Source organism: Parasteatoda tepidariorum, chromosome 11 (assembly GCF_982258835.1).
Source record: "Parasteatoda tepidariorum strain Cologne lab strain chromosome 11, Ptep-v5.0, whole genome shotgun sequence".
NCBI lineage: Eukaryota > Metazoa > Arthropoda > Arachnida > Araneae > Theridiidae > Parasteatoda > Parasteatoda tepidariorum.
The window spans coordinates 4,552,570-4,565,032 of record NC_141765.1 but is presented as its reverse complement, the minus strand read 5'-3'; the positions used below and the strand labels follow the sequence as shown (position 1 = coordinate 4,565,032).

Below are 12,463 nucleotides of genomic sequence, written 5' to 3'. Positions count from 1 at the left end.
ATCTTATTCAAAATTTTTGTGCTGTTTGCCCAACAATTGAATATAACTCACCACAGGAAATAGTTTATTAAAAGAAAAGATATGAGGTAATTTATATATTTTTGTTAATCCATATTCTTGTATTTCATAAATATTAAGGTTAGTGAATGAGAAGTGATGGAAAAAGGCTTAAAAATGAATATTAGTTGTGAAAAAGTAATACGTACAGTCAAATTATTAGACGCAATCTAATATTCTAATTATCATACAGCTTTATTGATTTTACGCGACCACTTGTTTACGTTTGTGTATCAATTCGTTAAATTAAAAAATATATAATATAAATTTGACCAATGGATAAATTATATATTATAAATATACAATATTTTTATATCAGGTATTATATTAGTATATTATAATAATTAGACCAATTTATTAGACGCACTGTAGTTTTTTAATAGCTGCATTTTTTGCACGAGTTTCTATGCAATACATACATGTAATAAGTTTTTATTGAGGAGATTATTTTTAACACATTGCATTACAATGTTGACTAATTGATACACGAACATAAGCTGATATTTCTCATAGGGGGTCTAATATTTTGGCTAGGGACTGTAATATAGGTACGAGAAAGAATACTGAGAAGTGTATTTGAGGTTTTGGAAATTCAATTTTTTAAGGATGACAAAGCTTAAGGAGTTAAGTGATTAAAGAATTACAGAAAAGAGGAAAATATTTGTAAGAGGAAAAGAGTTTTGTAATGAAGTTTTTATAAATATGCTAAAAGATCCTCAATCAAGTGACTAACGTCATAAGGACGCAATTTTTAAGGCCTATTATTTAGTTGCAACTATGTATATTTTTTTTATTTTAAATTGGATATTATTTTAGAAGTGTATTTTTAATACTTTTTATATTATGTATTTTTAGAGAAATAACAATTGTTTCATATGTTTTGTAAACGTAAGTTTTGAATATAGTTTGTATTTTTAAAATTGTTTTTGTCATATCATCCAGATTAATATAATTTTAAATCGAAAAAAGTAAGTAAAGGATGAATGAGGTCAAATCCGGGTGAGAATTATAGCTAGATTTGCCCTTCTTAATATTCAATAATCACATAATAAAAGAAGCGTATGTTAATTAGTTAGGAATGCATTCTTTATTTATTAATAAAATGAATCCATACTGTTCAGAAACCGAAATATCATTCAGATTAAGTAATATTTTAATATATCTTCATCCGGTCTTATGATTATAGCATCAATTCTAATAAAGAAATCTGGATATTGTAGCATGCTGCATGTGAAAAAAGTCTTTCCAAAATGAATCTGTCTTCATGTACATTTGTAAATAATTTCGTTAGTCTTTTTCTCTTAAAATTTTTCTTATAAATGTTTATATTATTTATAAAGTAGATATACACTTAATTCCGATATCATAGATATTATGAAGTTAAAAGGTAATTTCTAATCAACGACTGCGAATATAATGAAATAAACTCAGCACGAAAGCGACCGTAATACACATTTTTTTTTTTTTTTTTTTTTTTTTTTTTTTTTTTTTTTTTTAAATCTCGATGTCTTCAATTGGCATTGCTCTGTTATTATTGATATTCTCGTGCTGTTTTTTAATTTTTATATATGTATATAAATAATTTTATCACATGCGAAATTCAGATCACTTATTTCATTTACTTTTAATGGGGCGATTTCATCGTTTTTTCGGCTTTTTATTGCTAGTGCTACATAATTCCACGGAAATTCCAGTCATTTTCCAGTTGATATTCTTTCTACACACAAAATTTGAATCCTGCATTTAAATAATCACAATTCACGCTGATAGTATTATTGTAAATTCATAAAGTGTTTCGATTGTTAATTTTTAACGTAATGATTATCGATTTTTTTGGCAGTTACGGATTTCACGATTTTTCATTTTTTTTTAATGTGATGATGATTTACAAAATGTGAAAAAGGAAATATTTAGTATGTCTTTCCCACTACAAAATGTGAGAATATCGTTCATAATATTAGAATCTAAAAAAGATATTACATATTCAATTAAAAAAATTATATTTTATCCAAATAGTTTTTTTTCTTTTTTTGTAAACACCATGCACCTGCTACTTTAAATTAGTAACATTTGTTATTATTAAAAGTATCTTGCAGAAAGTGATAGAGAGGTTTAACACGGAAAACCCGCTGCAAATTCTGCTGCAGGGTCATAATATCGACTATTACGTTCTACAACTAAATATTGTTATTTTAAAACTTGCTATTAGACACTTAATATTGCGAAGTGCAAAAATTCAGATAGATTTTAATTAATTTATATTATCTTTGCACAAAAAAAAAAAGATTATTTTTCTTACATATGGATAATTCACAGGGATGCCAACTTTCTATGCTTTTTGTTCGAATTTCTTGTAGTGGTAGCTAAATTTATGTTATTATTCTTTGTTTTGTATATTCGATTTAAAATTATTTTCCAAACCACTATATGTGTAACTGATTCAAACGTTTAAATGGACTCCCTTTTGCTACAGTTCTCTTGTGGTGATGCTTTTCAAATGTTGTCAAAATTACCAAGAATTGTGAAAGCTTTAATTATCAATCTCTTTATAAAAGGTTTTGCAAAAGGCGTAATAGCCCTGAATTCATAATATTCTTATCTTTGTACATAAATGTGATATGGTGTTTATAAAGATATTCAGTTCGTTATCAAATTCAATTAGTGGACATTTTTCGTGAGTATCGTAGTTACAAATGAATAAATTTAGAACTGAATGTTTCTTAGATTTTAATGAATGTAAAAAACTTAATTGAAATGTTTCAATAATTCTGAGTTCAGCCACTGAATAGTTCAATTTTACGTTCAAATTTTGTTTGTTTAAAGCCTTTAAAATGCTTTGTCATGATAATAATAAATTTAAACGTTAACCTTTTTATAAAGTTATGAGCTGAACTATTTAAAAACTATTGTATTGAAATTAAAGTGGTAAAAAATTACTTGTCTTACATAGAGTCACTCTAAAGAGTAGGTTGGTAATATGTTGTGGGGGTTTGTGATTTCTTTTGTGTTGTCAACAAGAAGTGGGTAGTACGAGCGATACCTCTGTTAGACATTAAGTTCCCTTAATTTGAAATAAATCCCCTTCAAATTACAAAAATAATAACATTTTGGTGGACATTTTAAAAGGAAAGAAAAAATAATTCTTATGAAAGCAAAATTTAAAAACTCATTTGCTTACTTTTTTTTTCTAGGGTGTGGAGGATTTTGGAGTTCAAATCGTGAGCTTTATAATTTTGTAACTATCATTATATTTCGAATTATTATTATATTTCGAATTATTATTATATTTCGAATTATTATTATATTTCGAATTATTATTATATTTCGAATTATTATTATACTTCGAATTATAATTTTGTTTAAATTAGCAATTTGAAAAAATATGTATATTTGTAATTGATTATTTAAAAAATAAGTATGAGTAATTGTATTTCTCGCACTTAATACTTATATTAAAAAATTGTTTTACTGTATGTTTCTGTGTGTTTCAATAGCTAATCCGTAAATGAACTTTGTTAGAAATTTTGGATTACATTGAACTGTAATACCGTATATCATTTTAATTTTCTGCAAACTTATCACAGTATCAGTTTACTGTATGTTTCTGTTTGTTTTACTGTATGTTTCAATAGCTAAATCCGTGAATGAATATCATACTTTGTTCGAAATTTTGGATTACATTGAACTGTAATACCGTATATCATTTTAATTTTCTGCAAACTTATCACAGTATCAGTTTACTGTATGTTTCTGTTTGTTTTACTGTATGTTTCAATAGCTAATCCGTAAATGAATGTCATACTTTGTTCGAAATTTTGGATTACATTGAACTGTAATACCGTATATCATTTTAATTTTCTGCAAACTTATCATAGTATCAGTTTAAATATCATCCTGCAAATCAGTACTTCTTAAATTTTATTGCAATGTATGTTTTTTTTTAATGAAATTATGGTTTAATTTTATCTCATTAAAGTTGCATCCAATTTCTAGAGTATTATGTTTAAAAGTCTCAATAATGAGTTTGAATTTTGATTCTATTTTCCTGTATGGTGCGTGTTATTACGGGTATTGGTGAACTCAGTTATAACCCCCACTCCATACTTCTCTCTTCTAACTCCATGCGAGGGATGCAATTTATGAAAATCATGCACTATCTTGGCTACCTGGACGAGAAATATAATATGCCAAGTTATGCCGGGATTACATTGCAATCAGGATTAGATTTACAACTAGAAAATAATGAATGCCTTTCAAATGTAATCATGATTTAAATATTTTTTTTTTTTTTTTTTTTTTTTTTTTAAAGAAATTACTGATTTAAATCAGCTGTGATTTTTCTTAAAAAAACATTAACTTAAGCAAACATAAGTTTCCTAACATTTAATATGAACATACTTAATAAAAAATTATTTATTTAAATTTAAAATATTTTCATATAAAATAATTAATAAATACATTATTAAAAGTGTGACTTTTTAAAAGTCTGATTTCATTGATAATGAATGTTTTTCAAGGGAGTTATTTTTTTACTACAAAATAATAAAAGGCATATGCATTGAAACTACTATATTAACCCGTTCACTATTCCATTAAAAATGTATTGATTTAAATCAATAGTAATTTTTAAAAAAAATAATGAATCAAAAATTTAAACAACTTAAAAAAAATACATTGATTGAAAAAAATATAATTTAAACATAAAATATTTTTCTTCAATAAAATTAATAAATACATTCTTTAGGGAACGTTTTTTTTTAAATCTGATTCTATTGATAATGACTATTTTTTACTAAAAAATATCGAAAGGGACATTTATGTAAATTATTATGTTTCAAAATAAAGTAAATGAGAATAATTTTTGAATTGTAATTTTCCATTAAATACATTCTTTCTTTGTTTAAACTAGGAGACTTTACTTATTTACTCAACTGTTTATTTTACAATGTTATATATATATCCCTTCATCTCATCCCTTATCCCTTCTCATCCCTTCTTCTGCCGCCATGATTCCAGCGTCACAACTTCCCCGCACCACCGCCTCTCCTTTTTTTTTCTTTTTAACCTGAGACTCACTCTTCGTTTTGTTGCTGAACAATCAACTGCAATAGCCCAGACGGGGCTTATGGTTGTGATAACAGGGCACAGGCCCATATCTTTTGAACTGCATAGCCCAAACGGGGCTTATGTGTTAATAACCGGGGCTGACGGCCCATTTTCTTGCTCAAATCATCGGGGCTGACGGCCCACACTTTTCCACTTAATATTTCTAAAAATTTCAAATCTCATCACATGTGTAAATAATTCATTTTGTTATTGAATGTTTCCATCATCGAAAAAAACTGTCGTTCCTCTCCAAAACACCACACACAGATATATATATATATATATATATATATATATATATATATATATATATATATATATATATATATATATATATATATATATATATATATATATATATATATATATATATACAGTGTTTTCATCTCAGAAAAAAAATGGGTGAGAATTTCTCACCCTTTCTCAAAAACAGGGTGAGATTTCAAAAAGTCAAGTGAGACTTCAAAAATTAAAAAAAAAAAAAAAAACACCGAGAGACTTGAAAAAAAAATTATTTCTTTAATCATAATGCATTTTTAATATCTTCTAATTTTTAAAGCATTGAATATTTTTGCAGCATCATCAAATGGAAAATGTTCTACATCTACTTTTTCATCAGCTATTCTCATCAGGTTGCTCAAATGCGTATTTGTTTCGTTTTTATCGTTTCTACCCACATTTGTTTCATTTTCATTTGTCCGTTTCGGAGTAGAAGATATTGGCTTTACAAGGTATTTGTCCATCTTACATTAACGAGCAAAAAATTTGAACATCTTACATGAAGAAACCTTACCTACGGTAAACACGTGGTTGCAGAGAAATGCGTTCTGAAAGAGGTTCCGTGGTTCGGAAGGATGGTGTACTGTTGTTCTTAAAGTTTCTGAACAATACTGGTAAATATGGAAGCTAGATAATGGGGCAGATTTTGAAAATAATAAAAGATCCAGGAAGAAAAGTGAAACGGATTTTATTCTAAATGGCGCAAATGAGAAATTTTTTTCAAAATGCGAGAAATTCGCGAATTTTGAAATAGGTTTATAGAATGCGCGAATTTCTCGCGGTTATCATTTTTTAATGCGAGAATATAAAAAAATATGCGAGATTCTCGCGTTCTCGCGCTGTAGTGAAAACACTGATATATATATATATATATGTAATACAAAAATGAAATACTTTTGTATTAATAAAAGCATTAAAACTTCATTCCTTTTCATAAAATATCTTTAGTAATGGATAAGGGTAGAAATTCTATTTTGGGACTTCAAGGCTAAAAACATGCCAATGAATAATAATTAGATTTATACTTCAAAAGAGAAGTTATTTTAAGGTCTTTCACTTCCATATAAGGAAAGATTAAACGATTTGCTTTGAGTAATAAATAAATTGATGAGGCGTAGGAATACAAAAAAAGGCAATAATGACTGACCACTTTACAACTTGTAATCATCCTATAAAACGCAGAGCACAAGTTTTTGCGTGGCTTTTTGTTGTTTATCATGCTTTAATAAAGTCCGTCAGCTTAGACGGGATATGTGTTCCCCCTCTCCCGCTTTGGAGAGGGGTTAAACTGCTATTTCACCATCGCTTAGTAAAATAAAATATTATACCGAAACTGGACTCGTTCATCATGTTGCACTCACTACTAATTTACTAAAAAATATCGGTGTGGATACACCGCATATTATATATCTTGTTATATATATATATATATATATATATATATATATATATATATATATATATATATATATATATATATATGCGTGTGTGTGCGCGTTTGTAATTATGCAAAAAAAACAAACAAGAAAAATGAATAAATAACAAACAAAAATATTATTTTGGTATTTTTTAATTATTTAAAAAACAGACTAATATAAATACTAAAAATTATAAATACTGAAAAACATCAGATAGATTATCAGAATTCTATTTGTACAAAAATATAAAATCCGATAAAAGTAGTCAGAAATATCTGCTTTTATTCATAATGAAAACAAAAAATGTATCAATAATTGATTTTGTAAATCAAAGAAATTTCAATGATGAACACTTGTTTCTCTTAGATCTAAATAAGTGCAAATTTGAAAAATTACTGTTTGGAAGATTTTACCTTTAACGTTTTAAAAGGCACCGGTGTTTCATGCTGTATTTCATAACCAAAAATTTTTAAAGTGCTAAATATATTTGTTTACTTTTTTTTTTTAACTAAATTAAAACAAAATAATTTAAAAAAATGAAAAATATGTTGAATCAAAATTCTGCCTAATTAACAATAAAAATTTCCATAATCGAAAAAAATTTAAGAACTTCAATTTATAAGAAATTGATTAAAGAGAAAAATTAAAAGTTCCCATTTCACGTAAATTACGCTTATATTTAATAGATAATTAAAAAATAAACTCAGACGGGTATAACGTATTTTATTTAATGTATTTATCTTATTAATTATTTTATTTTTTATATATAATTTAAAATTTGTAGAAAAATCTACAATTCAAAACATATACTTTTACATTTATGTATGCGAGTAAAAAATTTACTTAAAACGAAATCTTGTAAAATATTTGTTCAATAAAAAGGTAAAATTGTTATGTTGCCATGCATAAATATTACAAAACGGACTTCAACCAGAGCCGTCTAGATATAAATTCAATTTTTAGAACTTGCCGGGAAAAATATTCTATTTTCACCGGTATCCGGTACATTCTTAGGATCCGGTACATCTCTTAGCGATAAAAAAATTGCACTTTTTTTATTTAATTTAGAACAAATGAGTGCTTCAAGAGTTTTTTCCCACAAAAAATGTGTCTGGTTATGTTAGATGATTTTGTAATGATTTAATTACTGAAAGCATTGTGGGTAAAAAGAAAAAGATGACAAGTGAAATTTTAATAAAAGCTGTCAAACTGAAAGACAGCTCATTCTAGGAATTTAGTTTAAATAAATTGAAAAGACACCTTTAAGAAAGAAAAAAAAAGCCACATGACGCAATGCACCAGAAACTAAAAACATAAACAAATCTACCCAGTTATGCACGTTTACCTTCCCCCTCCATATGTTCAGGTCCCTCCCTCTGGGTCACTGAACTTGACACAATAACAAATGATAATCATAGAATTCTTACTTCTTTGGAGTGATGTCATATTAAATTTTCGCATCCAGGAACCTTAATTTATTGTCAGTTCTTCCTTAACCACAAACAGCTAACAAAATTAGTATACTCGAGCAGTATTGAGGGATCTGAAGAGAATACGTAGCGCCATCTCTTAGCTAAATTAAATATCTTATAAATTGTAATATTTGAATACAGAATAGTTGCTAGAAGTTGCTATAAAATATACACTTAGAATAAGAGAAGCAGTGAAGATATCCGACTCTGAATTTTCCTGAGAACTTGAATACTAACTATAATACATAGTTTCCACCAAATTATTAATCAAATTATAAATCCAAAGTATTAATTTTTTGTAACCCTTTGACGCAGAATTTTTATTAAACATATTTTTCATACTCATTATTTTCCATTAATTTAGGTCAAAATAAGTGAAAAGTATTATATTTTAATAATTTATGGTTATGGAGGAAACATCTTTTTCTGCTCTAAAGATTAAATCTTCCAAACAAGAATTTTTCACATTTGCAGTTACCTAAAAGAATATGCATCATTGAAATTTCTTTAATTTACAAACATAATTCCGATAATCTAACAGATTTCAGTGACTATTAAACTGCTTTCTAACAAAATATATTTTTGTTTATAATTCGAGTATTAGAAATATATATATATATATAAAGAACACCGGTGCCTAGCTACGTAAAGTTATATATTTCTAACTTTTTATGAACGGTTAAAGTTAAAAACACATTATTTAAGGTCCCGTAATTAAGACACGGTTCCCAGAAGATCACCGAAGTCAAGCATCACTGGCTGCGGTCAGTGTGCGGGTGGTTGACCACTTGGATTAGTCTGCGTAGGAACCGAGGGTGTGCGGTATTGGTCCTCGTTAAACTGTTCTACCGTAAAGTGCTCGACTTCGCGTTGGGCTACCGAAGCGGGGGTGTCATCCCCTATGCAGAGGATCATCCTCGGGGATGTTTCCTATACCGTCGCCTATAACTCATTGTGCACCACTAGTGCGACGTAAATGAACTGCAACAACATATTATTTAAAATTATAATTTGTATTATAATATAAAAGTTGAATTTTAAAACATTTGTAAAAAATATTGAATTTTGCAAAACCCTTATGATAAAAGAACTATTTATAAATATCTCACACGTAAACTCCATATTGGTAAAAGACAAAATAAATAAATAAAATTGTTTAGTATCCTTTTCATTACTCAAATATAAAGAAAAATGGCAAAAAAATATTTTACAGTTGAGAATTTCTATTCTACTTCTATAAATAATAATAAGATAAACAAAATATGAATTATAATGCCAGGGGAATAACAATTTTAGGTACGTGAACCTCAGTATGTAAAAGAATATAAATATTTCAAATGTTAAATTGCACTAAAGTAGGAACAATCATGCATATTGTTATATTATGGCCTACTTAAATACAAAGATGAATATATTTAATAATAATTTAGAAAACAAATACGGTTTTTCTAAGCACATTGCAATACTGCTTTAAATATCAGTTTCAAAACTACTTTAATTATGCATACCACGTAAAATAAATAATAATTGAAAAGAATCTTTCATTAATTATTAAAAAAAAATATTTAATTCTTGGGAGTAAAATTTCAAAATCATGGGAAAAATACACAAGAAGTTATTAAATATATGTTACCTTACATAAAACAATTAATTAAAATACGCATAAAAATTACTGAATCGTTATAATCTCTCTAAATAGATATGTATCTTATACCGATTTCATAATACTGTGAGATTTCTCTTGACTTGTCATAAATTTCGCCATATGTGGACCTGCATGTTCTTCATTGTATTATTTTTAAGTATTAATTCAATATAAATTTAAAAGCTTTATATAAATCTTAGAACTGCAAAGTCAAAAAAAAAAAATATATATATATATATATATATATATATATATATATATATATATATATATATATATATATATATATATATATATATATATATATATATATATATATATATATATATATATATATATATATATATATATATATATAATAATAATAATATTTTCAGAATAACTAAATTTTATAATATTTAAAACTACTATCTTTTTCGATCAGATGGATATTGTGTCATTTTTCGAACTATTTCTGTGGACTTACAGTTTCCACAGAACTTGGAAGCTTAAACGTCTATGGATGTTTCAGTGAGGGCAAAATTATAAATTTTCTTATACTACAGACCCTGGACTATAAGATTCTATGTAAAATCTTAATTATCAGGTGATACTATACTGCTTTATTGTTTTAACGCTGCTGAAACCGGTTTGAACTTGTTTAAGTTCGTGTATCAATTGGTTAACATTGTAATGCTATGTGTTAAAAATAAATAGAAATTATATAAGAAATCTCCTGAATAAAAACTCATTACATGTATGTTTAAATATAAAAGTATTGCATATAAACTCTTGCAAAACATGTAATTATTAAAAAAACACAGTGCGTCGAATAATTTGATCTAATTATTATAATATAATGTAATACTTGATATAATAAATATTCTATATTTATATAATATAAGTTCTATATATACTGTAAGTCCCGCAGTGGACTGATCGTTAAGATACGGTTCCCAGCAGATCATCGAAGTCAAGCATTACTGGCTGCGGTCAGTGGTGTGCTGGTGGGTAATCACTTGGATCAGTCTGCGTAGGGACCGAGGGTGTACAGTATTGGTCCTCGTTAAACTGTTCTACCGTAAAGTGCTCGACTTCGCGTGCAGGTCGTTGGGCTACCGAAGCGGGGGTGTCATCCCAACTGAAGAGGATCAAAATTGTGATGGCATGTCTTCGGATCATCCTCGGGGATGTTTCCCAGACCGTCGCCAATAGCCCAATGTGCAGTTCTAGTGTGACGTAAATGAACTACAATATTTATATAATATATCGTCTAATTTATCCAATCGGCGAATTTATAATATATATCGTCTAATTTATCCAATCGGCGAATTTATAATATATATCGTCTAATTTATCCAATCGGCGAATTTATAATATATATCGTCTAATTTATCCAATCGGCGAATTTATAATATATATCGTCTAATTTATCCAATCGGCGAATTTATAATATATATCGTCTAATTTATCCAATCGGCGAATTTATAATATATATCGTCTAATTTATCCAATCGGCGAATTTATAATATATATCGTCTAATTTATCCAATCGGCGAATTTATAATATATATTGTCTAATTTATCCAATCGGCGAATTTATAATATATATCGTCTAATTTATCCAATCGGCGAATTTATAATATATATCGTCTAATTTATCCAATCGGCGAATTTATAATATATATCGTCTAATTTAACCAATTGATACAGGAGAGTAATCACAAGTGCTAATTAAGATTTTACATAGAATCTTATAGACACAAAAACGTACTCTCTCTGAATACCTTCTTTATAACCGTCGTTAAGCGGCAGACACAATTTTCGGTTTACAACTACTGTTGTTCGACTCTGTAACCTTCTAATTTTGAACCTAATCCTGAAGACAAGGGAACTCCTGAATCAAGTATGGGGAGATATTTGCCTACGTGGAAGATTTTTTGATGGAACTAAGCAGTATTTGCGTTGCATGGTGAGGAAACCACGAAAATTTCCCACGATTAGCTTGACGGCAAGGGCACTCTAACCCACGATCCGTCTACCACTGAGGATATTTTACGTCCTCACTGTGGTCGGTGCGAACCGGGTTGCAGAAATCGTAACTACCAGCCATTGCTGGGATTCGAACCCGGTTCACCTCATTGAAAATAGAAAGCTCTATCTCCTGAGCAACCAGGGCTATACTTTTTTCTTTCAACGGATTCGAATTTCTGTCTCCCAAAATACCGCAATCTGGAAAATTTTGACACAAAATTGTAAAATTCGTTTAGCCAAAGATAATTTCAAGCAAAAAATAACTTGTAATAAATATTCTTTTTTATTTCATTTAATAACAATTTTGAATTGTAAGGCATGCTATTTTTTACACTATTTTAATGAATATAATCTTTAGAACAGTTCCTGAGAAATAAAATTTTGAAATTTTTTACAAACCATGTAAAATCTTTAAAATGATGTAAAAAATTATGTACCTTACAATTCAAAATTTTTCGTTTGTTATAAAATAA

The 12,463-nt window shown here is 27.6% G+C and overlaps 1 protein-coding gene across 2 annotated transcripts in view; it reads right to left on the bottom strand.

Annotated features, from left to right (window-relative positions):
- Positions 1-8,429, bottom strand: part of LOC107454254 (retinoid X receptor ultraspiracle) — a 173,391-nt gene extending 164,962 nt beyond the window's left edge. The window contains exon 1 of one of the 2 annotated variants that reach the window (XM_016071379.4): positions 8,288-8,429. In XM_016071379.4, the coding sequence (XP_015926865.1) occupies positions 8,288-8,321 (34 nt within the window). In that variant the 5' untranslated portion in view covers positions 8,322-8,429. The remainder of the gene's footprint in view (positions 1-8,287) is intronic. The other variant, XM_087154971.1, reaches the window with a different exon arrangement.
- Positions 8,430-12,463: the final 4,034 nt, after the last annotated feature.